Source organism: Acomys minous, assembly GCF_964271855.1.
Source record: "Acomys minous genome assembly, chromosome: 16".
NCBI classification, from domain to species: Eukaryota; Metazoa; Chordata; class Mammalia; order Rodentia; family Muridae; genus Acomys; species Acomys minous.
This window is the reverse complement of record NC_140498.1, coordinates 86,080,318-86,107,173: the sequence shown is the minus strand read 5'-3', so window position 1 is coordinate 86,107,173 and position 26,856 is coordinate 86,080,318. Positions and strand designations below refer to the sequence as shown.

Below are 26,856 nucleotides of genomic sequence, written 5' to 3'. Positions count from 1 at the left end.
TTCTAGGCAAACAGATCTTGTTGTCCTGACAACACAGATTGCCAGGAAAATAAGTAAACACAGCATCCAAAAAAAAAAATTTTTTTTTTCTTTTAAGGAAAACTTAAGCCCTGTGGAGGGAGGAAGGAACAGAAATCTAAGACTTTATTATTTTCTCTCCCACGTAGATGGCTTCACGACGTCCTTTCAAGGCTTTGCCCCTCCTTCCTGAGCTAGCCTGTGTTCCACTTGTGTTGTTCACTGGAATGTTCTGCTGCGTAGGCCTGAGCATCTAGAACAAGACAGTAGGATTCGTATCACCAGGGAACTTGATTTATCAGGTTGTCTTTGACAGAACCACAGCTAAGAGAGGCCTTAAAAAGCTACAGGCAGTGAGATGAATAGGTTTCTAAGTCCTCGACACAAATGGCATCGTAAAATATGTCAGGGTTTATGACAGAGCTCTTCATCTGTCCCTGTACACATTTGCAAGAAGAAAAACATCAAACACCACTGAATACTCAAAACAAGTAGATACAGTCCAAGCACACAGGTGAAGGCAAAGACCCCCTGGGGACAGAGGAAGAGCGAGAGCTGTAGGGGCCCGTCATCCCACGGTCTCAATCTTTCTTCTGACAGGGCTGGGCCAGGCCACACTCAGGACTTGGTTTCCTCATTGCTAAAATGGGGAGGGTACTGTGCTTCAAGTGTTGAAGAAGGTGTGTAAAATTTTAGTGGTGTCTGGTACATGCTGGCTATAGATAAAGGGCATTATTAGTCAACACGTAGGAAACTGTTCACAGAAACATCACAGGATCTTTCAAAACACTGGGGTCTGGGTAATACAGAGAACATTAGGTTCCCAATTCTACAACCTGCTAGCTGTATGACCTTGGGCAAGGGACCTCACCTCCCTATGTCCCAACATCATCTGTTAAGCTGAAATCACACTATTTTCCAGTCTTTCTTTAAGACTACTGTGAGCCAGGCTTGGTGGCGCACGCCTTTAATGCCAGCACTCGGGAGGCAGAGGCAGGCAGATCGCTGTGAGTTCAAGGACAGCCTGGTCTACAAAGCCAGTCCAGGACAGGCAAGGTTACCCCAGAGAGACCCTGTCTTCGAAAAACCAAAACCAAAACAAAAAACAAAAAAAAAAAAAAAAAAAAAAAAGACTGCTGTGAAGGTGAAATATATGGTTGGTTTAAAATAAAATTATTTGTTTTCATGTGTTTGCATCACATGTGTGCAGTTGTCTAAAAGACAGCCTATATCCCCTGGAGCTGTAGTACAATGCAACTGTGAGTGGTCCAACGATGGGGATACTGGAAAATGAACTTGGGTCCTCCGGAAGAATACCAAGAGCTCGTAATCACCGAGCCATCTCTTTAGCCATAGAAACGTGAGCATTCGTGTACAGCATCCACAACAGGCCACTCTGTAAATGTTACCTATTCTCCTCCAAGTCAGGAAGCACCCCACTGACTCTGCTGGCTGGACTGCCCACTGGGATAGACCCAAATACTCAGTGACTACAAACCTTTAATACCCGTCTCACCAGACCTCTTTTCCATTTAATCCGTTCTGAGACCTTTAGCGTGAAATCACCTGGAAGCATGCCATTCCATAATTATCAGTTTCCTTCTCCCACCACACACTCCATTAGGAAAAATTGTAGAAAGCTGGTTAGCCATCATGCAGGTATCTGTGTTTTGGGGTCACTCTGCTATTTCCACTTTCCATTCGACCTATCTCCTCCTGAAGAGCAGCCTGGGAGGCTGTCACTGACAGCGGGGAACACCACGCTGCTGCCTAGCTTTGGATTCAGGACCGGGACAGCTTCCTTGCCGGATAGGTGGCTCTGTGCTCAGAAGGGCCTCAGTACTTGGGGGTGCACTGACTTAATCCCAGCACTCTGGAGGCAGAGGCAGGTAGATCTTTCTGTCAGTTTGAGGCCAGCCTAGTCCACACAGTAAATTCTAGGCCAGCAAAGGTCTCAAAAGAAAAAACAAAAACAAAAACAAAGCTCTGTTGTTGCCTCCCATTTTTATGTTTTATTTTAGAGACAAGACTTCTCTGTGTAGCCTTGGCTGTCCTGGACTCACCTTGTAGACCAGGCTGTCCTGGAACTCACAGCGACCCGCCTGCCTCTGCCTCCCAAGTGCTGGGATTAAAGGTGTATGCCACCACCCTGGCTCATTTTTATCTTTCTCATAGGAGATAGGATGCTGGACATTAGGTTCCAATCCTCATGTGCCACACTCAGTAGTGGCACTACAGCCTAGGGCCAGAAACATTTCTATCAGAAACCTCTTGTTTTTATTTTTCACGTGGCACTCCACCTTCCAGTCAGTCCTGGTCCCTCTTGACAGCGTGGGGATTTATGATGATGCACCAGGAGTCCAGCTAATACAATAAATGTAACAAGGGCTGGGGGTGTAGCTCAGTGGTCGAACACGTACTCAGCGTGCGTGAGTCGCTCGGTCACCCCTAGCTCTGTCTTCCCACCCCCATGGGCAGGTATCAGCAGCGGCACACACCTGTTCACCTAGGACTGCAGGGAGGCTGAGGGAGGAAGACCCACGTTTGAGGTCAGCCTGGGCTACAGTGTCTGAGAAAAACCAAACAAAAAACATAAAGGAAAGTCAAGTCATCCTAGTTTCTTGCTGCAAGAGTTTTTTTTTTTCTTCTAACTACACAGCCATTATTATGATTTCACTTCAACAACTACAACCTCCAGAGAAATTAAAGGAAAGATTTTAAAACACCAACACTCCAATTCCTGTCTCTGCTTCTACCGCGAGCCGGTCTCCAGAGCAGCTGTCTTTGGCCAGCAAACACTCCCTGGCGGATGAAGTTGTTTTTCACTGCTTCAGAGAGAAACTGTTTCTCATTAGGAAGTTTAAATTTAACAGAGAAGGAGCCAATGACAGAAGCTGCAAAATTTGGCTGGTTCCTTGTGGCTTCAGAAGGGCTGTTCAGGCGCTGGCTGCTCTGGCCTTGAAACAGGCATTTGCCTGTGTGGAGGAGGAGAAACTCATGAAAACACAGCGACGCCGGACTCTACTTAACGGTAGTGTTGACATATATGTGTGCTTGGGGAGAGCTTATAGGCCCCTCCAAGCCTCAGAGCCTTTCCCTTATAATCACCTCCTGCATTCCTAGACTCAATTTATCCTAACTTCTCGTTTATATATAGAAAAGCATATGCATGCACAACAACAACAAAAACTAACAAATATTCTTTCGGTCTTAATACTATAAAATAAATAAGTAAACATACCTTCTTCTCCTTTTTATCTCCCAGCAGGGAGTGGCTGACACGTGCTTATGAACAAGCACCTAAGAAGCCGTTCTGGCTGACAGAAAGGGAAGCTTTGGAAGTAAACTCTGCCAGGCTGGGGCTGGAACTTGGTGGCACAGCACTTGTCTAGCATGTACAAGGCCCTAGGTTGGATCCCCAGTACTGGAAAAAGCACACAAGACCCATAACAAACCAGTAAACCTTTTTATTAGAAATATGTGCATGACATGTGTTGGAACATGTAGGCACATGCATGGCAGTCAGAGGACAACTATGTAGGGTCGGTTTTCTCCTTCCATCTTTTTTTGTTTGTTTTCAAGACAGGGTTTCTCTGTATAGCCTTGGCTGTCCTGGACTCACTTTGTAGACCAGGATGGCCTCGAACTCACAGTGATCCGCCTGCCTCTGCCTCCCGGAGTGCTGGGACTAAAGGCGTGCGCCACCACACCCAGCTTCTCCTTCCATCTTTTTTGTGTCTAGGGGATGAACAGGAATGTCCAATCTGTGTGATAACACCCTAAATATTCTTTCACAATGCAATCTCGTGGGCACACAGGTATGAGGACACAGGTGCCTGTGTGCACACTGGGAAAGGTGAGGCAGAGATTGAGGCTAGGTGTCCTCCCCCCCCAACCCCCCATCACTCCACTTGACAGCCTCAGGTTCTCTGGCTGAATTCCGAGCCCACTGATTCGGCTAGCTACTCCTGCTAGCTAGCTTGCTTGGGCAACCTCACCTCTGCCTCCTGAGTGCTGGGATAGTCGGCGGCTCCCATGCCTCCCCCACTTAAAAAAAAAAAAAGATGTATTTACTTGGGGGCTGGAGAGATGGCTCAGAGGTTAAAAGCACCAACTGCTCTTCCAGAGATCCTGAGTTCAATTTCCAGCAACCACATGGTGGCGCTGTATACATAATAAGTAAATCTTTAAAAAAAAAAAAAAGATTTATTATGTATATATTATTCTGCCTGCATGTATACCTGTATGCCAGAAGAGGGAACCAGATCTCATTACAGATGGCTGTGAGCCATCATGTGGTTGCTGGGAATTGAACTCAGGACCTTTGGAAGAGCAGCCGGTACTCTTAACCTCTGAGCCAACTCTCCAGGCCCTCTCCCACTTTTATGTAGGATCTGGAAATTAAAACTTTGGCCCTCACACATGCCATCTCCCCAGCTTTTAATTTTACTTTTTGAAAGTGGGGTTGGGTCTCACTGTGTAGCACTGGCGTGCCTTGAACTCCATACGCAGAATAGCCTGGCCTAGAAGAGATCAGCCTGCTTCTACCTCACACAAGTGCTGGCATTAAAGGCCTGAGGCATCAGTCCTGCTGTAGGCTTATTTCTTAAGAGGATACACACAGTTCTTAGAGGATATACACAGTTCTTATAAAGATACTAACAATTCAACACAGAAAAAAGGCACCTCAGAGAAGAACAGTTTATTGACAAGATAGCATGTTATGACCCGCCATTTAAGTACAGCTGGGACACGAACAAGCCCAAACTGTGCTGGATACTCCATGTACCAGCAAGTGGGGAGTGTCTCTAGAGATGGTTAATCAAGGGCACCCCATGCGAGGGCAACTCCTGATGCAGCTGCCGGAAGAGCATGGCACACCGGTTCCTCTCCTGGGTCTTGCCCAGGGCATGGTACAGCCGGGCCTGGAAGTACGCAACATCTCTGATGCGCTCTCTACAGTCAACTTTGGCGAAGTAGTTCTTGGCTTCATTCAGGTTCTCGATGGCGGCCTCCAGAGCTGAAAGGGGGTGGGGGGTTAGCACCGAACACCTCACGGCTCTTAAAACCTGCTGCATATACCAGAGATGCTTACACTCTCCACATTTTAAAATATGAAATAACAAAAGCGACAAGCAACCCACCGTACCATGGAAGGCTTTGCCTCGCTTCTTTTTGTTTTAAATTAAAAACAAAAACAAAACAAAACAAAAAAACCACCCGAATGCCTGGGCTGGCGAGCCGCAGCAGCCGGAGCGACCACGTGCAAGCCTTCATGCAGCAGCCCTACCTTCTGCTCTCTTCACTGGGTCATAGGAAGCTGCTGAAGCCACTTGGCACTTGGACACTAAGAACATGGCACGCCCTTTGTCCAGGATAGCCCCATCCGCCAGGATGGGCTCAATGGCCATGTGAAGAAGGGTTAAGGCCTGCTCTGGGATTCCAAGGATGAGCTGAAAAAGAAATGGCAGATCACTGTACACAACAGAGTCCTGTGCCCACTAACAAGACAGGTTTGGGTTCTGGGGTTTTCTCCTGAATGGTTATCTCTGGCATATCTTCTCCATGGCACAGGCTATCTCACCCTGCACAACACATTCCCAGAGAATACAGGCACACAGCAGTAGGATTTCAACAAATCTAGTAGAAAGTGGTCATTTGTACTGTGGAAAGCCTTGTCTTACTTCTTTTTTGTATTGTTTTACTTGGGTTTTGTTTTACTTATGACAAGGTCTTAGGCTGGACTGAAACTATGTAGCCTAGGTTGGCCTCATACACACAGCAGTTCTCTAATCTCTGTCTCCCGAGTGATGAGATTATAGATACATACCACCTAGGCCAGCTCTTAAAAAAAAAAACCAAGCTATTTATTTAATGCGCATTGGTGTCTTGCCTGCATGTATGTCTGTGTGAGGGTGGCAGATCCCCTGGAACTGTTACAGACAGGTGTGAGCTATCATGTGGGTGTTGGGGATCAAACTCGGGTCCTCAGAAGAGCAACCAGTGCTCTTAACCACTGAGCCATCTCTCCAGCCCCCACCTAGCCCAGGTCTTTACAAAAGGATTTTTAAAAAAGATTTATTTATTATATATAAAGTGCTTTGCCTGCATGTGCACCTGCATGACAGAAGAAGGCATTAGTTCACATTACAGATGATTGTGAGCCATCATGTGGTTGCTGGGAATTGAACTCAGGTCCTTTGGAAAACTAGTCAATGCTCTTAATCTCTGAGCCACCTCTCCAGCCTCACAAAAAGATTTTAATGACAGGCATGTGTAGAAGCCTGTAATGACGCTTACTTCCTATTTTGATCCCCAGCAGCACAGGGAGGAGAGGAACTATACAGTTAAGTAATCTAAACATCACAGGGATAGACCTGATGATGTACATGCAGCCCAGTACTAGGGAGGCAGAGGCAGGAGTGCGTGTGTTTGAGGCTAGCCTGGGCTGCAGAGACCTGATCTTAAAAATAATGTATACGAAATGTGGCACTACTGAAACACGAATAAACATGTGGGGAGCTGGGCGTGGTGGCACACGCCTTTAATCCCAGCCCTCGGGAGGCAGAAGCAGGTGGATTTCTGTTATTTTGAGGCCAGCCTGGTCTACAAAGCGAGTCTAGGACAGGCTTTGTGGTGCACACATTTATTTATTTATTTATTTATTTAATTTTTTTGGTTTTTCAAAAACAGGATTTCTCTCTAGCTGTCCTGCAACTTGCTCTGTAGACCAGGTTAGCCTCGAACTCACAGAGATCTGCCTGCCTCTGCCTTATTTATTTTTTAAATGGATTTTTAAATTATTTATTTATTATTATGTATACAGTGTTCTGCCTGCATGTACACCCACAGGCCAAAAGAGGGCATCAGATCACATTATAGATGGTTGTGAGTCACCATGTGGTTGCTGGGATGAACTCAGGACCTCTGGAAGAGCAGTCAGTGCTCTTAATCACTGAACGATCTCTCCAGGCCTGGTGCACACCTTTAATCCCAGCACTTGGTAGGCAAGAGGCAGGGAATCTCTTGAGTCAAAAGCCAGTCTGGCCTACAATGAGTTTTAGGACAGCCAAAGCTATACACAGAAAAACACTGTCTCAAAAAACCAAAAATTGGAAAATAAAAAAATAAAAAAAGAGGTGTGCACCACCACGCCTGATCTGAAAGAAGCCTTTTCAGTAAATTTCAATAAACAGTGCTGGGATAATTGATATTAGCAAACAAAATAATGAAGTTTGTATACAAATTAACTTCATACACATATAATATAGTGATGAAAATTACACCAGGGCTGACAAATTCTTAAGCCTTGACAATTCTGGGTAAATTGAAACCCTTAATACATTTGTACTCAGAACACAAAAATGGCAAGGCCACTATGAACCATTTAGCACCATTTGTGCCAAAAATAGTTAAGCAGTTTCTAAAAGAAATTAAAATTATCATATGATTCAACTCCATTCTTAGATGTCTACGAAAACTGAAAACAGGCATTCAGACAAAACCCTGGATATAAGGAGGCTGAGATGAGGGCTCAGTGGATCAAGGACTGTGTGGATGAGGGTGTGGTGTGTGTTTGTGTGTATGTGTGTATGGGGTGTTTGTGTGTTTGTGTGTGTGTGTGTGTGTGATCATCCACACAAGGCCAGAGTTCATAAAACACTTGTAAGGTGAGGTGGCTGCCTGTTCATTTTAGCACTTGGGAAGCTGATGGTTGAGGTCTGGGAAGATGATTCTGTTGTTAACAGCCATGCAAACCAGAGGACCTCAGTTCAGTCCCCAAGCAAGCACATAAAGAGCTGGACACAGGACATGTGTCTGCAATCCACTGATGGGACAGCAGACATGAAGATCCCCGAGGTCAATGGTGAGCCAGCCTAGCCTTACTGATAAGCACGGGTCCCAGTGGAGGCTCCAGGTGGCCAGCTCCAAAGGAGCAAGGCAGCTAAGGCTGACTTTGGCCTACACACACACACACACACACACACACACACACACTAACCCCATACATATGCACCATACATACACCCACCCACACACCCACACACCCCATACACACATACACACAAACACCCCATACACACATACACACAAACACCCCATACACACATACACACAAACACCCCATACACACATACACACAAACACCCCATACACACAAACACACACCACACCCTCATCCACACAGTTCCTCTCTTCCCCACAGGAAAAATCAGACTGGCTTACCTGTGCATAAGCCAAGTTGAGCACAGTTTCAGAGGCCAAGTACTGCAGCCGGTATTCTTTGGAGAGGGCCAGAGCCTCCAGCAGCACAGGCATCGCGATGGTTGGGGAGGAAGAGCGCCAGTACAGCTCTGCCACTGACAGGAGGACGCTGAGCACAGAGAGGGGAGTGGGATGAGAAGACCCACAGCCACGCCCGTGGGACCCACGCGCGACACTGCTTACCTGATGACCATCTCTGTGTTCTTTAACTTCTGACAGTACGTCAACAACTTCTGCAGCAGTTTGTGTGCCTCTGTCATTTGGTTCTGAGCTTGCATTACAACTGCTTTTCTGAAGCAATCACATAGTAATGGTTACACAGACGTCTGCAAGTATTTCAACTATAACCATTTGGGATCAAGAATCTATTTTCTCAGCAAGGCTGCTAACTTTTTTTTTTTTTAAGGTTTTTCAAGACAGGGTTTCTCTGTGTTAACAGTCCTGACTGTCCTGGAATCACTTTTATAGACCAGGCTGGCCTCCAACTCACAGTGATTCACCTGTCTCTGCCTCCCCTCCCAAGGGCTGGAATTAAAGGTGTGCGCCACCATGCCCTGCAAGACTGCTAATTTCTCAAGGGGGAAAAACCTGATTTTTGTTAAAAGAAAAGGAAGAAGACAAGGAGAAAGAGGAGGAAGAGAAGGAGGAAAAGGAGGAGGAAGAGAAGGAGGAAAAGGAGGAGGAAGAGAAGGAGGAAAAGGAGGAGGAAGAGGAAGCGGCTGCAGCCACCAGGTGTGACCCCGGCATTTGCGAAGTGCAGACAAGAGGATCCATTCAAAGGCACCCTCAGCTGGACACCAAATTCCAGGCCAGTCTAAGCCACATGAGACCCTGCCTCATCAACCAGCCAATGCATGGATGTATATATGTATACAAGAAAAGTCTAACTGGACCAGCAAAGAAGGCTCAACAGGCAAAAGTGCTTGCCTCCAAGACTGAGGACCTGAGTTCAATCCCTGGGACCCACATAATGGAAGAAAAGAACTGATTCCTAAAATTCAATCTTTAATATCCATATGCACACTATGGCACATACACACTCACACAGATATACACACAAAAATAAGTAAATAAAACAATAAAAAAAAGTATTAAAGTCTTGGGTTATAGCTATCAGAATCTCAGTTACTATCTCTAGGAAATATTTTCTTTTGTGTGTGTTTTTCTTTTCTTTCTTTCTTTTTTTTTTTAAGATTTATTTATTATTATGTATACAGTGTTTTGTCTGCATGTACACCCTCAGGCCAGAAGAGGGCATCAGATCTTATTATAGATGGTTGTGAGCCACCATGTAGTTGCTGGGAATTGAACTCAGGACCTTTGGAAGAGCAGGCGGTGCTCTTAACCACTGAGCCATCTCTCCAGCCCCTTCTTTTCTTTCTTTCTTTCTTTTTTCTTTTTTTTTGGTTTTTCAAGACAGGGTTCCTCTGTGTAGCCTTGGCTGCCCTGGACTCACTTTATAGACTAGCTGGCCTCAAACTCACAGAGATCCATCTGCCTCTGCCTCCTGAGTGCTGGGATTGAAGGCACGCACCACCACATTTGGCTATTTTCTTAATTTTAATTATCTATTTGTTGTTGTTGTTGTTGTTGTGTTTGCTTGGGACAGGGTTTTTCTACGTAGCCTTGGATGTCCTGGAACTCACTACGTAAACCAGGTTGTCCTAGAGATCTGCCTGTTTCTGCCTCCCCAGTGCTGAGATTTAAGGCATATGCTACCATACCTAGGTGCTATTGATGATCTACTTTCTTATTTCCTAAATAAAATAGGGGGAAAAAAAGACTTGACTTTTTCAAATAAAGCTGAAAGTAAATTGTTAATTAATGCACAAGCAAAAGTATAATAAATAGAAAACCTTTAAAAAGTATTTTGGCTGAATTTGAGGCCAGCTTGGCATTCCAGGTCAGCCAGGGCTACATAGAGAAACCCTGTTTCAGGAAAGAAACTGGAGAAGCGGCTCAGCAGGTAAAAGCACTTGCTACTCTTGCAGAGGACATGGATGCAGTCCCAGCACCCACACAGTAGCTTACAACCATCATCCCTAACTCCAGTGACCAAGACTCTCATACCCTCTTCTGACCTCCACTGGCACTAGGCACTCACATGATGCATATACACACATCAGGGAAAAACTCATACACATAAAAGTAATTTAAAAAATAAAACTGGCCAGGAATGGTGGCACATGCCTTTAATCCCAGCACTTGGGAGGCAGAGGCAGGTGGATCGCTTTGAGTTTGAGGCCAGCCTAGTCTACAAAGTGAGTCCAGGATAGCTAAGGATACACAGAGAAATCCTGTCTCGAAAAACCAAAAATAAAAATAAAAATAAATTTAAAAAACTGGAGCCAGTGAGATGGCTAAGCTGCTAAGGCGGGACGGCAAGCCTGTGTCCTGAGCTGGATCCCCAGAGCACCTATGGAAGCTGGACAGTGGCCCACACACCTGCAATCCCCAGAGCACCTATGGAAGCTGGACAGTGGCCCACACACCTGCAATCCCCAGAGCACCTATGGAGGCTGGACAGTAGCCCCAGGCACCTGCAATCCCCAGAGCACCTATGGAGGCTGGACAGTGGCCCCAGGCACCTGCAATCCCCAGAGCACCTATGGAGGCTGGACAGTGGCCCCACACACCTACAATCCCCAGAGCACCTATGGAGGCTGGACAGTGGCCCCACACACCTACAATCCCCAGAGCACCTATGGAGGCTGGACAGTGGCCCCACACACCTGCAATCCCCAGAGAACCTATGGAAGCTGGACAGTGGCCCAGGCCCCTGCAATCCCCAGAGCACCTATGGAAGCTGGACAGTGGCCCAGACACCTGCAATCCCCAGAGCACCTATGGAAGCTGGACAGTGGCCCAGGCCCCTGCAATCCCCAGAGCACCTATGGAAGCTGGACAGTGGCCCAGGCCCCTGCAATCCCCAGAGCACCTATGGAAGCTGGACAGTGGCCCAGACACCTGCAATCCTAGCAGAGCAAGGGGAGCAGGGATCTAGGAGCTCTCAGGCCAGCTGGCCAGGCATAAGCAGAGGTGAACAAGAGAGCTCCTATCTGAAACAAGCAAAGGTGAGGGGCCAACACCTGAGGTTGTCCTTAGACTGCCACTTATGTATGGTGGCATTTGCTCAAGGGCACATACATACACCACACAGATTTTAAACAAATGTTTTGTTTTGTGGTGACAGCTGTCCAGGTTTCTTACCTGTATACGCCTTCTATGCCATTAAGCGCTGTGATTCCTGTAACAAGTGAATCAGCCAAATGGAATTTGCCATCATTCATTGCTCTGTCAAACTGTATTTTTTGATCACACAGCATCCATAACTAATAAGAAAAAAACAAGTACAAAAAAGAAAATATTCACATTATTATTCAATGGCAATATCAAAGTATACTGGTTTGTTTAACAAACACCCTAACAATTCACATACATGTGCTTGAGGTTATTTACTGATGTATTTAATATTATAAACAATTTTAAAAAGCAAAAAGAAGCCCACATTTGGTGGTGGCAAACACTTGTAATTCCAGCCCTTCAGAAACTAAGGCAGGAAGACCAAGGGTTCAAAACCAGCCTGAACCATGTAGACACTATTGTGAAGAACAAACAAACAAATACAACACAAAATAGACAGCTGTCCACTTTTCTTTTTCTTCTTTGGTTTTTCAAGACAAGGTTTCTCTATATAGCCATGGCTGTCCCAGACTTGCTTTGTAGATCAGGCTGGCCTCGAACTCACAGAGATCCCGAGTGCTAGGATTAAAGGTGTGCACCACCACTGCCTGGACCCACGTGTCTACTTTTCAATTCACACTGTGCTCTGCTTTGATGGTACTTTTACTCAAGCCTATTCTGAAGTTCTTAGCAAATTCTATTTCACTCCTGTTTTCCACACTAAGCACTTGATTTGTGTCTGCCATTGCCATTTGTTTCCTATACTTTTATAGTATTTATCCTTAAACAATATACAGAATGAGGCTAGGTTTGGTTTCTAACTTTGAGACAGTCTACGTATCACAGGCTGGCCTCAAACTCCCCATATAGCCCTGGATGACTTTGTGTCGGTTAGTCTGGTGTGTTTTGATGCTAATCACTGCTTTCTGTCTCTTGACTCACCTGTACCTTGCCTAAGAGCCTAACCTGTTTGACCAATAAAAGGCCACCACACCTGGGCAGGGCAAAGCTAAGGTTCCAGGGCTTAGAGAGACAGAATCTTGGGAGGAGAAGAGACAGGAGGAGAGGAGAGGAGAAGGTTGAGCCATGGGTTAGGTGGAGGAGAAGCACATGGCCGGCGTGGATGGAGACTTGGCCCAGATGACGATAATTAGCAAGTATTAGCAGGTATCCCACACCTGCCCCACTATAGGAAGTCGTTTAGGGGATGAATATCTGTCCTGCCCCAGATTAACTAAGGCTATTTTAAAATATAACAGATGCCTGTGTCTTGATTGATTGTTAACAGGCTAGAAAATACTGCTGTAATAATAATTATAAGCCTGATAATAAATATTATTAGGCCATACTGGTAAAATAAATGCAACAACTTTGAACTTCTAAAAGATTTGTTTTTAGCTTATGTGTATGAGAGTTTTGCCTTTCCATATAAATGTGCCCCATGTGCATGCCTAGCATGCTTAGAGGCCAGAAGAGGGTTTGAATCCTCTAGAACTGTATTTCAGACAGTTGTGAACTGCTAAACTGATGGTGCAAACTGAACCTAGGCCCTTCACAGGTTTAACAAGTGTTTTTAACCATTGAGCTACCTTCCTAGAACCTGATTAGAAGTGAGAGAGGGGCAGAGGTGGGAGAAGGAGAGAGCGAGAGTGTATATGTTATATGTTTGGTTTTGGGGACTGAGCCCAGGGCCTTCTGGATGCTCATTGAACTTAGATCCCAGGCATGATTTTGAACTTTTGACCCATCCTGCCTCAAGTTCCAGGACACTGGGATTAAGTCATCCACCATCACACCCAATGTATGTGGTGCTGGGGACAGAACTCAAGCTTTGTGCACGCTGGACACACACTCTATCCCATGAGGCACATCCCTAGCCTGAGCCATTTGGGTTTGTTTGTGTGTTTGTTTTTTGAGACAGGGTCTCACTATGTATCCCTAGTTGGCACGAAACTCACTGGGAAATACAGGTTGGCTTCATACCCACAGACCTGCCTGTCTCTGCCTCTCATTAAAAGTGTGCGAAAAAGCCGGATGTCGTGGCGCACGCCTTTAATCCCAGCACTTGGGAGGCAGAGGCAGAGGCAGGTGGATCTCAGTGAGTTCAGGGCCAGCCTGGTCTACAAGTGAATCCAGGACAACCAGGGCTACAGAGAGAAACCCTGTCTTTAAAAAAACAAAAACAGAGCCGGGCGTGGTGGCGCACGCCTTTAATCCCAGCACTCGGGAGGCAGAGGCAGGCGGATCGCTGTGAGTTCGAGGCCAGCCTGGTCTACAAAGTGAGTCCAGGATGGCCAAGGCTACACAGAGAAACCCTGTCTCGAAAAACAAAAACAAAAACAAAAACAAAAACAGGAGCTCGGAGGTTAAAAGCACTGGCTGTTCTTCCGAAGGTCCTGAGTTCAATTTCCAGCAACCACATGGTGGCTCACAGCCATCTATAATGAGATCTGGTGCCTTCTTCTGGTGTACAGGTGTACATGCAGTCAAAACACTGTATGCGTAACAAACAAACAAACAAATCTTTAAAACAAAACAAAAAGGGGTGAGAAAATACGTCTAGTTCCACCTGGGGTTTTTTTTTTCTGTCTTTTTGTTTTTAATGTCTCTGTGTGTGTATATATCAGCATGTGGTTCAGGGGCCTGCAGAGTATTGAAGAGCTGTAGTTACAGATGATTGTGAGCTGGCTTACATGGCTGTTAGAAACTAAACTCAGGTCTTGTGAGAACAGTACACGCTCTTAACCACTGAGCCAGCTCTCCAGTGCCATGAGCTGGATGTTTGTAAGCTTAGTACAGGTAAGCACCATAACCTGTGTGCATCCTTCCAGTTCACTTTGCTGCAGTGCTAGGAATGGAGCTAGGACCTGTGGCTGCTTGGCAGGTACTCACTGTACCATTAAACCACACACCCAGACCAATGGTGTACTTTGTAGCTTTATGTTTTTGAGGGGAGACTCTAAAATGCCCCACTTGAGAGCTGGCATGTAGCTCAAACAGGAGAATGCTTATCCTGGTGCATCCCAAGCCTACCATGAACCGCTGTGGTAGCATGTGACTGCATTTCTAGCACTTGGGAGGAGCAGGCATAAGCATCAGAAGTACAATGTGAGCCTCAGGCAGGCAGGATTTGGAGCTAGCTTCTGATACACTTGACCACGTCTTTAAAAAAAAAACAACTACATTATACTAAGAGCGCTTTTTTCAGAAATAAATCCATTGGCACAAAAAAGGGAGATTACCTGGGCATGCTGACTGTTGGGTGGAAATCGTTCCCTCAAGTGCTTTAATACTTCAGCAGCAGCTGGGAAACAGCCCTAGAAGAGAGAGGCATGACATGACTGACACAGCAGTGCTAACGTTATACGTGCTCACACACCCAGGAGGTTCACTTGACCCACCTGGTCCTCAGGAGTAAACTAGAAGACAACAGGCACAGAGAACGGAATGGTACAGTAAGCCATCTTTTTTCCGATATGACCTAATGAATTAATTATATATATTTTTCGAGACAGGGTTTCTCTGTGTAGCCTTGGCTGTCTTCAAATTCACAGAGATCTGCCTATCTCTGCCTCCCGAGTGCTGGGATTAAAGGTGTATGCCACCACACCCAGCTAATTTTAAACATTTTTATTTTCATGTCAAAATGTAAACTTTAATTATAAAAACTATCTTCTGTAGCTATGGTTATTATCAACCTTCGCACTCAACTTGGTTCAGATACACACAGCCATGATATATACACATGTACATGATATACACAATGTAACACAGAACAGAATCCTCAAGAAATGTTTATACACTTAGCTCATGTTAAGAAGGCAGGGTGTCAGCAGGGTGTGGTGGTGCACACCTTTAATCCCAGCACTCGGGAGGCAGAGGCAGGAAGATCATTGTGAGTCCAAGGCCAACCTGGTCTACAAAACGAGTCCAGGACAGCCAAGGCTGCACAGAGAAACCCTGTCTCGAACCCCCCCCCCCAAAAAAAGAATAATAATAATAAGACGACGACGATGACAGGGTGTCATTGTTCCCCAGGCTGGCCTAGAAGGCCATATGTAGTAAAGACCGGTCGTGAACTCCCTGCTCCTCCTGACTCTACCATGTATCACCATGCCTGGCTTAAAAACTGTTTTAAATTAAACAGGCAAACAAAATTCTAGGAGGAAAAAAAAAAACTTAAAATAAGACAAATTCCAGCAGGCCTGCCACAGCGCCAGCTCTTGGGAGGCAGAGATAAGACAAAGGGTGTGCGTTACGTGTGTTAAAGGCCAGCTTGTTGTTCTACCTGCTGAGCTCCAGGGCAGATGGGTCACAGTTATAGAGTGACTCATCTCAAAAACAAACAAGCTGGGCATGGTGGTGCACGCCTTTAATCCCAGCACTTGGGAGGCAGAGGCAGGTGAATTGCCGTAAGTTCGGGGCCAACCTGATCTACAAAGTGAGCCTAGGTCAGCCAAGGCTACACAGAGAAACCCGATCTCGAAGAAGAAGAAGAAGAAGAAGAAGAAGAAAAGGTAGACTCCATCACATCTGGCAAAATAAACTATTTTTAGCTAATTCCACTTTATAAAAGTTGCATTGACAATGATGCATACAACTTTGGATATATATGTGCTCAACTATTTCCTCCCAGGCAGAGAAATGAACGGTACTTTTAAGGTCTTGAGCCCTTTTGCCTAATTTAATGGCTGCAACTATCGTTTCACTGTCCTGATTTTTTTTTTTTTTTTACATTTTAAAATTCAGTGTGTGTGCCGCACATTTGTGTAGTTAAAGGACAACCAGCGGGAGCTGGACACCTCCTCCCACCATGTGAACCCCGGCTGTCCCACTGAGCCATCTCACTGACCCACTGTCCTTCTCTTTCCTATGTTGGCATCCATGTTCTTCTGTGAACCCACACTCATGCCTTTCTTACAGACATTATTATGGGGTGCTGTCTTTTTTTAGCAAAAGCTTTCAGCTTGCTCTAATCATTCCACCAAGCGGTGCACTATATAGAAAGATCAATTGTACAGGTGAGCTTTTATTTGAAAAACCACACTGAACTACAACAGCAGAAAATCATTTTTCTTCCGTGATTTTTACAGGCCGATCCTGCCCACTGTTTCTGTCTGCCACAGAGAGCTGAGCTGGTACCAAAATGGGCTGTCCAACCTCCAGACCAAGAGAACTTTGCACACACTACAACCATCGCAGCCCGCCCCCCCACCCCCGCCCGTCCGCCCGTCCCCCATTTTAAAAATAGCTCAGTGGCACTTGCCATTCCGAGGCTCAGAAAGGAATGGTACAAGATGACCTGAGGCCCTGCAGGAAGAGAAAAGGGCTGACAACCTTAGAGAAAGGGCTTAGTCTGTCCTCTGATTACAGGAGGGTCAGAAAGGCACTAGGTTCCTCACAGCTCCCCCAGTCCTGCCATCTCAGAAAGCACAGTGCAACAGAGACAAAGGGAGTAAGAGAGTAAACAGAGGCTGTGACAAGCCTGCCTTCCCACAGTCCTCCACGCAGTGAGCACATGAGGTAGATACTCTAAAATCAAAGGTCTTGCTAAAGCTAAGGACACAAGGAGGCTGCCATTAACACAACCCGAAGCTCCAGTGCCAATAAGAGGGAGGAAAAAACATGGAAGAGGAACGTATCAGACTCCTGGGAGAAAACAGTAAACACAGATGGCTTGCCCTCTGACCTGGGAAAGGGTGAGCGGCACATCCCAGGACCCTTCAGAGCCCAACCTTCCTGTGTTCACAGGCGAGACTGAAGATGATACTGCAGAGATCTTTACTGTACAGACTGAGATTACATCAACAATACAGTGATGAAGGAGGCCTGCTTAAGCCACAGCTTGTTCTGCCCAGGGCTGAGAGTCCCCAGACTTCTCTTCTAGGAGACGGTTAAGCTAAGGGAAATCTCCTAAGACAGCATCAGGACTTCACCCTCTGACAAAAACAACCACGTGGGACACAAGTCAAGGCCGTGCCCAAGTCCTACTCTCCTTTGAGGCCAACTGGATATGGGCTGACAGGAATGACAGGTACTGGTGGGTACACACTCAAATTCCCCGACCTCAGATTTTTGTTCTGTGAGCTCATGAGGCTCCCAAATATTCTACAAGGTAACACATATAAAAGAGCAAGCACAGGCCTGGCCAAGAGCAAGGAGAGCAACATGCCTTACCACTGTTCTGCCTGGACATCATCCCCTCCCTTTCCCTCCCCTCCTCTACCCTCCCTCCAGGCACACACAAACATCTGCTGCATTAAATTTCCATCTCTCCTTTAGTTTCCTTTTGGTGTTTTGATTTTTTGAGATAGGGTCTGTCTACGTACCCTTGGCTGTCCTAGAACTCACTATGTAGGCCAGGTTGGCCTCAAACTCACAGAGATCCACCTGTCTGTGCTTCCAGAGTGCTAAGATTAAAGGTGTGTGCCACCATGCCCAGCCTACTCCTAAAAACAAGCAGCCAACTTTGTGTTCCGTCACTGATGTCAAAAAGCCCCGCGTTTGATGAACTTTGCACACTCCACATTTAGACCATCTCACGGGGGATTTCATTCTTTTTTTTGTTTTGTTTTGGTTTTGTTTTTGTTTTTGAAGACAGGGTTTCTCTGTGTATCCTTAGCTGTCCTGGACTCACTTTGTAGACCAGGTTGGCCTTGAACGCACAGAGATCCACCTGCCTCTGCCTCCCGAGTGCTGGAATAAAGGCGTGTGCCACCACGATCGGTGGGGATTTCATTCTTCAGCAACCTGCTACAACCAGACCCATCCAACGCATACCCAGTGCTTTTCTCAAGCACTAGAGAAAAAAAAAGCAGAGCCCCCCTACCCCAAGCAAACTAGTTAGGCCACCTATGCTGCATGTGAAAGATTCCCCAAAAGCCCACGAGTGGTACCACAGGGAGATGGCGGCACCCTTCTTAACTAACATTTGGAGCCACGTAGTGGTGTTGCAGCCTTTAACCCCAGCACTCAGGAGGCAAAAGCAGGAGGATCTCTGTGAGTTCAAGGCCGGCCTGGTCTACAAAGGGAGTTTAGGACAGCCAAGACTACACAGAGAAACCCTATCTTGAAAAAGAAAGAAAGAAAGAAAGAAAGAAAGAAAGAAAGAAAGAAAGAAAGAAAGAAAGAAAACATTTGTGTGGGGGCATACCCTGGATGCCATGTTGGGACCATGAGGTGAAGAGACCTCGGCTACCACATGCCTCTGCTATGATGTACTGGGCCTCCTTTCAAGTCGGTCTCTCAGGAATCCTGCCACAGCAGCACAGCACGAGCTAACACAACCAACCCACCTGTTCTGCATGTAGCTCTGCGAGGTGGCAGAGAGCGACGGCAAAGGACTCGGTGTTGTTCTGCTGCACGCCCGCATTCACTGACTCCAGGCTGTTCATGCTCAGCAACATCTGGGCTTGTTGTAGTGCCATGGTGCTGGGTGAGGAGGGGGACAGGTTCCTCTTTAGGCAGCAGACCCAGGCTACCCCTGAGCCATGCTCTAAAGTTATCCTCAGTGGAGACGCAACAAAGGTAACCCTTGTGGCTCTGCATGTGTGGAAGCAACTCCTCCCCATGCCAGCTCTCCTGCCCTCAGGCCGAGGAGAGCAGAAGTACCCTGGGTACGCAGGCCCCCAGGGAATACAGAGCAGGTCACAACCGGGAGCACTCAGCACCCAGAACCCCACCCCCCACCTTCCCACCCTCAATGTTCCCTGAGGTCACAGGATGCTAATTAGGTTTCACGGGTAAATTCAGACCCGATGCCATCCTGGCACCGGCTGCTCTGGCAATGCAGGCAGTGGCCAGTGTCGGCAGCTGTTTCAGAGCACACCGTGCCAAAAAATTATCTGAAATACAAAAACAAGACTGGTAAAGAGGCGCTTCCTTTCATTACGGAATTCCTAGAAATAGCAGACCTTCTAGGGGACGCGTGAGATCAAGACAGGGCTCCAGAGCAAGGTCTGGTTCAGAAGTGTACTTCCAAACTATAGTGTGGAAAACAAGCAGTGGCTGCAGGTATCCAGAGGAAACACCTCAAGAGAGAAACAACCTTGTCTACACAAGCAGCTGTGGGGAGGGGTGCTGGACTTGCACAAGGAGGCCATGCAGCATGCGAACAGGAAGGGGGAGGTCTCAGCTCAGGGTCAGGTGATCTAGCTTTGAGCCCCGCTGGTCACTGGTCAAGCACACTCATGATCTTGAGACCGAGTGTGCAAACCAGATGAGAGATCACCCAGCAGCTATACACAGAGCAGCTGGGAAGAGTAAACCAGGTAAGTTCGTGCAGACGACAGAACGTCTCCAGGTGCCCTCCGTCAACAACTTCCGAAAGGGACATACGTGCACAGGACCAGCCTGCTAGCTCCTGCTTATCTCTAAAGGCTCCATCCACACCTCGGTGCTCTGGCAGTCCGCCTGGAGACCTACCTGCGGCCGTACAGCCTCCAGATGGCCGTTTTCTGTGCAATGCTGATATCGATAAGCTCTGACAGGCTGTGTTTCCAGTGCAGGAGATCAGAGTCCTTTAGGGCATCCATCAGTTTGTTGGCCGTCTTCCCAGCAAAAGCTCTCTGTTGAACAAGGGACTGTATTCCCAGGGAGGCGAGGTACTAAGGGGACAGATATACCCACGACCCAAGATAGAGATTACATGACAGAATTTGTTTTACTCTTCAGAAATGTGGTGGGTTTCACATTTCAGCACATGCACAGTGACAGCTCTACTTAAAGGAAAGTACCTACAACCTGACCCTAACCCTGACCCATCAGAGATGTGCTCCTGAAACTCTAGGGCTGAAAGAGAAGCAGAGGGCACATGGCCAAGAGCCAGGGCTTCGGCATTAGGTAACCTGGACTTAGACACTGCCTCTGCTACTTACTGTGTGACTTAGGGCCAGTCACTTAGCTTCTTAGCTAAGCCTCAGCTTCCTCATCTGTAAAATGGGCATCAAACCTATCATAGAGAATCGTGGTAAGGATTACAATGAGATAATAGAGCAGACAGTGCTGGGCACATCAGGTAACAAGAGGTTTATAAAAAGGATGGCTGTCATGAGCATCAAGTTATCTTCTTAGCGTCTGGAATAATCTTCAAGGGTAAAAAGCTCAACTAACAAAAGCAGTTTAAATCCATAACCAGAGTATATTTAAGCAGTCTCTAAAGAGCCACTTCAGTTCTGTCCATGTACACTTCCTTTCCCGGAAGAGAGCAAACAGGTAGTACTCAGACTGAACAAATACGTACATTAAATTGCTCTCAGTTTTGCATAAGTTTGCTGCAAACTTCCTGAGAACAAGGGTGTAACCGGTCTCCTGGCCTATGCTGAGACAGAACATTCTTCCCCCAGCAGGCTAGACCCCAGAGTCATTCCTACTCCTGCAGACAGCCCTCTGCCTTTCCTTGTCAATCAGAATGAGAGGAACAGCTCTCCCCAGAGAGCTTTCTAGTTAAAACAAGGACCAGCAAACATTCTAGCAATGGTCAGAACAGACTTAGTGCTCCAGGCCACAGCTGGCCTCTGCTTACGTGTGACTATCCTACTGCCCTATCCGTCTACACATGTAAAGTCGTTCTGGGCTCAAAGCCATACAAAAGTGGACAGAGTACCAGGTTTGAAGCACAAGCTACGGTTTGCCAATCCCTGGCTTAAAATTAAGTCTTCCCAGGGCTGGTGATGTACGTGGCTCAATGGTAGAGCATTTGACTAGCATGTGTGAGGGCCTGGGTTCTATCCCCAGTGCTAAAAAAAAGAAGAAGAAAGGCTTCTCTCTTTCTAAGTGAAAATGTACTAAATGCCGCTCAATAAACTAAAACTAAACAAAGATCTCTTATCAAATCAATAAGTGGAGCTCTCACAGATGTTATTAGAACAAAGGGAACAGATAGAAACCTACCCAACAGAATTTAGTGGTGTGATTAATAACTAAAGTCAGGAAATAACCGAGAATGAGACCATGCGGAGAAATACCCGCTCTACGTCTATCGCTGGTTCATGACAAAGGTGGTGGAAGAAGAGACAAAGGCTCAACACCACTTATTCTAACAATCTCACAGAAAGATGAGCCTTACCGGTAACCCAAAATGCACTGCTTTCTTCACAGAGTGCTCCAGCAGAACATAGCTATCGGCTCTCTTCTGCCCCAGCACATAAAGCCAGCTCTGGCGAGAGAGAACCATCAAATGTGTCACAACAATGGCACTGCAGATGCTCCAGTGACACACTGTGCGGACATAGGGAAGAGTTCTAAAGGGACAAGATAAACCATCTAAAATACTGTCACCATGAATTTTGAGTGTAAATGAAACCTATCAGGAATATGAAATCTTTTTCTTTCTTTTTTGTTTTGTTTTTATGAGGCAGGGTTTCTCTGTGTAGCCTTGACTGTCCTACACTCACACCGTAGACCAGGCTGGCCTTGAACTCACAGCGATTCGCCTGCCCCTGCCTCCCGAGTGCTGGGATTTAAGGCGTGCGCCACCACTGCCCAGCATGAAATCTTTTTCAAAGCCATTGATCCACTTTATTTCTGACAGCCCCAGTGGTAGGCACTTCAGAAAGAAGCATAAAGCTCCTGTCTGGCGTTTAACTGAAAGTCACAGGTGACTAAATGGCTTCAGTAGTGTGTACATACTTGGTGATTATGCTTTAATACACCAGTATCTCATCAAGTCACTAGGTATAGCAGATTGTTTCATTAATGCCAATATCAATGCAATGCTTACTTCTTTTTTTCATGGCAAGTTGTATAGATAAACAGTGCTCAAGGCAGAGCAAATGCCATGAACTAAGGAAGATAAATGACTATGGGGATTGGGTGAACCCTAGGTGGACTTGTGTCCACCTATGTAATTTCCCCTCACTGCTAAGGACCTTTGTTCCCAATGCAGAACAACGAACTTGATTTAAAATGGGCCTTCAGGAGACCAACTCAACCCATGAGCAAAATCCCAAGACCAGAGGACGGCCTCACCAAACAATGCTGCAGACACACGTGATCGTTGGACTCCTGGGCAATCCTAATTGCCTCCTGCAGGGCGAGCTCTGCCTGTTGACTAACAACAGACTAAACATTAATATCCCGTTAACAATCACAGACATGCAAGCGTTGGCAGCAGGAAGTCATCTGCACGCAGTCGTCTACGAGCAGGCCTCCAGCTATTTATGGGCTGCTGCTTTCTCAGTAGTTGCCCCAATCCAAGGAGCATTACACATCCACTGTGGGGACAGGGACAGGTCCTTCCGGTGAATGCCTAGGAAAGGGAAGGGTTTCCTTGCTGCTTCTAAAATGTCTGTCCCAGTAGTCTACTTACAAGAGAACAGCAAGGAAAAGACTAATATTTTACTTTACACTAAATTATTTTCTGCATTGTTAAAAACAAACAAACAAAAAAACACAATTCACTACATTCAGTTGCTATTTTATCATCATTTTTAAAACCCAGTCTGCAGAAGCACTCTGTTTTTGTTTTTGGTGTGTGGTTTTTGTTTGTTTGCTTTTGGTTTCTCGAGACAGGGTTTCTCTGTGTAGCCCTGGCTGTCCTGGACTCTAGACCAAGATGGCCTCCCAAGTGCTAGGTTTAAAGTGTGCAACACCACGCCCGGCTGCAGAAGCACTCTGAAGATTCATATTTCTCATAATTTTTTCTCTGCTCCACTGATAATGAAGATGGTCTCCCCCAGCCTCTCCATGTCTATGGCAGTTCAGCCAGCCAGCTGTTCTCAGCCCTGCTGAACCAGCGCCTCTGGAAACACCCCCACTTTGCAATGCTTCCCTAAATAGTACTGTGTTGCCTTCTGTTTACTTAACCTGTGTTAATTTTATTTAACTAACTCACCAACCTCTAATGGCACAGGCCATGCCTTATGTTCTGGATTTCCCAACAGCAGATGAAAGTGTTACTAACACCGGCCCCTGGCACCTCAGTGTAAGACCCAGAAAGTCAAAAAAAAAAAAAAAAAAAAAAAAAGACAGTCTCAGATGCCACTTGCTTAAGGAAAAGCTTACACAACAAATTTTCTTCCAACACCAGTAACAGCCTCACAGGTATAACTTTAATTTAGTAGTCCTACATTTCTCTCTTAATTGCTTGTTCGAATAGGGGAGCCAGATGCACTTTTACCTACTCTGCACTTCTTTTTTTTTAAACTGCTTTCCATGCTGAACAGAGTGTAGTGCCCTAGATCGTGCGCTACCCGAGAGCAGGAAGCACACGCTCACACCCAGGTCCTCAGTGTCACCCTCCATTAAACAGCAGATGGCCACACAAAGCTAGGCTTAGGAAAGAACCATACAGTGTGCTACAGCAAGACTAGAGACTACCAACACAGAAACTTCAAGAAAGACAAGCAAACATTTTCAGTAAAAGAGCCTGGCATGGTGGCATATGCCTGTTATCCCAATAACTGTCAGGAAGATCAGGAGTTCAAGAACAGGCTGGGTTACATAAGACTGTCTCACAAAGGCTAAAGAAAAGCAAGAGGCGCTGGTTTCACATCTGAAATGTACTGTGATGCCTACTTAGTTGTCCAAGACAGAAGCAATGGCCTCCTACACAGAGAGAATGCCAGAGCCAGAGTTCTGACCTGGTCTCCACAACCAATTGCTGACCCCTGTCCTCTTCTATTTCTCCTCACTTACAGGGCCAGGATACACACTGTTGAAACAACACTAAGCTCCTGCCCATGGACTTTCTCACCAATGCAACTATTTCCCTCAAATACAGGCACAGGCCACTTGGCTCTCGCAAGTCTGTCTGTACTCCAATCTCAGGTCAGCAGATGACAGGCAGGACGAACCTGTGACCTTGGCAACTGTGCATGTGCACACACCTAAAGAATGTTGTTGAAAGAACGCTCTTTCCTCTAGCAGAGACCCCATCACCACAGCTCCCGTCCTGGTTCAGCATCAGCTGACAACACTACAGTGACATTCTGTTCTGCTAGCTCTCTTTCCTGGTGAGCCACACATCACCTTTATCCTCTGTCTTTGCTTCTGTGCTCCCCGGCACCTGCAACAGTGCCTAGTATGAAGTGCATGATCAGTAAGCAGCTGGCGAAAGGGCCAATGTAACTGTCAGCAGGGAGCCTGCTGTGTTCTGGGTTCCATCTCTGCCACCACATTAGCAGGTGTGGTAGTGCACACCGGAATCCCAGCACTCGGGAGACAGTCAGGAAGATTACAAGGCCAAGGTCACTCAGCTATGTAGCAAGCTGAAGGCCAGTTAGGAAACATGAAACCCTGGTAAGAGAAAGAAAAGTCTTTTTTTTGGGGGGGGGGGGGCGGTGGTGGTAATAGGTGGAGCTGCTATAGCTGGCAAAGCAGTTAACTAACATTCACTGGGTCCTGCGATCTAGAGGTTATAAAAACAGAAAAGGAGTTAGTTATTGTAAATTTCAATGGAATCTCACAAAACAACAGAGTTTGGAGTGTCACTCTGTGCCCCGAATCTCCTTGCTGACACCCTGCTCTGGGCTTAAAAACAACATTTTTCTTTTTTTGGGGGGGTAGGGTGGGGGGAAGGTTTGAGACAGAGTTTCTCTGTCCTTGAATTCATAGAGATCCACCTGCCTCTGCATGAACCACCATGCCCAGCTCACAGTGCTTTTCTAAGGGTCTGTTTGTCTCAGCCTGTGTCTGGCAACCTGCACTGGCCAGCTCCCCCAGGCACATGTGTAGCCAGCCTCAGCGCCTCTTACATGGCTTTTTCTCTATAGGAAGATGTGCACACACTTGCCTAAACTGTTCTTTTCTCTTGACTACAAGGTGATGTCCTTTCCCCAAAACAAAATAAACACTAAAGCCCAGTACATATAACAAAAACCAACCAGTTCCACTCTACCTGAACTCACACACAAGCACACAAACTCCCAGCAGTCTGTGCAGTCTTCCAGCAGCAGACACGGCCTTCCTTAGCTTCTCAAATGCTAAAAATAGCTTCTGCAGCACCATCGCAACATCCAAAAATCCTTCTGGGAACCCTGGCCTAATGACCTAATTTTCTCACCACTAAATGGCTGTGTTGTTCTTAGAAGCAAAAACAAACCTGGCCCAGGCACCAAAACATGCAATACTAAGCAATGACACCAGGGGGCACACTACTAAGGATTTTTGGTTTGGTTCTTTGAGTTTCTCTCTGTAACAGCGCTGGTGGTCCTGGACTCACTTTGTAGCCGAGGCTGGCCTTGAACTCAGAGATCTGCCGCCTCTGCCTCCCGAGTGCTGGGATTAAGGCGTGCGCCACCATGCCCAATTGTTTTTTTTTTGTTCTTTATTGAGACAGGGTTGCACTACATAGCCCTGGCTGGCCTGGAACTCCCTATGTAGCCTAGGCTAGTCTCAAACTCAGAAATTCATGTGCTTCTGCCCGAGTGCTGGGATTAAGGGGTGCATCGCTACACCTGGCAATGGATTATTTTAAAAACACATCTCCATTAACAGTGAGGAGCTCGTCTTCCACGTCTGCACGGACAGAAATCTATGAACTTACTAGTGACCGAAGCGGCAGTGCAGGGCAGCCAGGTTCAGAGCAGCATATCTCAGGCTCCGGCCGTAGCCCTCTTCCCCATTACTTTTGCCCTCAGCTCCAGTGAGAATCAGGCGGTCAAAATAATGAAGGAGGCTGTGTGTAGAGCTGAAAACGTCTTGAACACGGAGGTTGTTTAAGTAGCTGAGGTAATGCTAAAATAAGAAATGATCACTAGTTTCACGCAAGCCATAGGTCAGCTTAATCTTTTCTTTAGGCAAAATGATAGATTGAGCATCCTGGCGCAGCACAGCCCCCACACAACAATCCCATTCGGTGTGTGTTCAGGCTACAACGCCCCTGGCTGTGCTAGGACCCACGAGGAACACAGAAGGACAGCACAGTTCCTAAGCCGCAGTATTAAGGAACAGTGAGTGAATGAAATCCTAACTCAAGTACAAAATATAGTTCTTCTAAATGTCAACCTAAGACAGAATAAGACTAGTAACAGCTAGCTACCAAGTAGATCCGTGTCCTTTTGCCCTGAGCCACACAGTTAAAGCACTCATCTACAGGCAGGCCTCAGTTACTGGAAACAGAATGGAGCCATTTGGGCGTGAAAAATCTTAAGTCAAATCAAGTATCATTTGAAGTTCACAGAGTAACAGATTTGATAGTGACTTAAATTATTGGACATTTAATTTTTAAAAATTTAAGAATACTTAGAAAAGGGAGGAAGGAAAAGATTTTTTCAGCCCCAAAATGTTTTACTAATCTCCTGTTCAAAGCCACACCCAACATGAGTGAGAGGACACAATCGAGGGTCTCTGGACAGGGATGGTGGGCAGGCCCTGCAGCCTGGGCCCTGCTGTTCCCTTGCCAACAATGTGATTTCTTTTAGAACCTAAAACGCGTGTGGCTCTCTGATA

General features: G+C 46.4%; 1 protein-coding gene across 2 annotated transcripts in view; it reads right to left on the bottom strand.

The window, feature by feature from the left end:
- Positions 1-4,705: 4,705 nt before the first annotated feature.
- The window catches only part of ANAPC5 (anaphase promoting complex subunit 5), a 34,757-nt gene continuing 12,606 nt past the window's right edge, over positions 4,706-26,856 (bottom strand). The window contains exons 7-17 of one of the 2 annotated variants that reach the window (XM_084762685.1): positions 25,952-26,142; positions 22,435-22,516; positions 21,533-21,622; positions 19,891-20,072; positions 18,762-18,897; positions 14,709-14,783; positions 11,494-11,615; positions 8,467-8,574; positions 8,245-8,392; positions 5,309-5,471; positions 4,706-5,038 (exon numbers count right to left, since the gene is read on the bottom strand). In XM_084762685.1, the coding sequence (XP_084618811.1) occupies positions 4,827-5,038; positions 5,309-5,471; positions 8,245-8,392; positions 8,467-8,574; positions 11,494-11,615; positions 14,709-14,783; positions 18,762-18,897; positions 19,891-20,072; positions 21,533-21,622; positions 22,435-22,516; positions 25,952-26,142 (1,509 nt within the window). In that variant the 3' untranslated portion in view covers positions 4,706-4,826. The remainder of the gene's footprint in view (positions 5,039-5,308; positions 5,472-8,244; positions 8,393-8,466; positions 8,575-11,493; positions 11,616-14,708; positions 14,784-18,761; positions 18,898-19,890; positions 20,073-21,532; positions 21,623-22,434; positions 22,517-25,951; positions 26,143-26,856) is intronic. The other variant, XM_084762686.1, reaches the window with a different exon arrangement.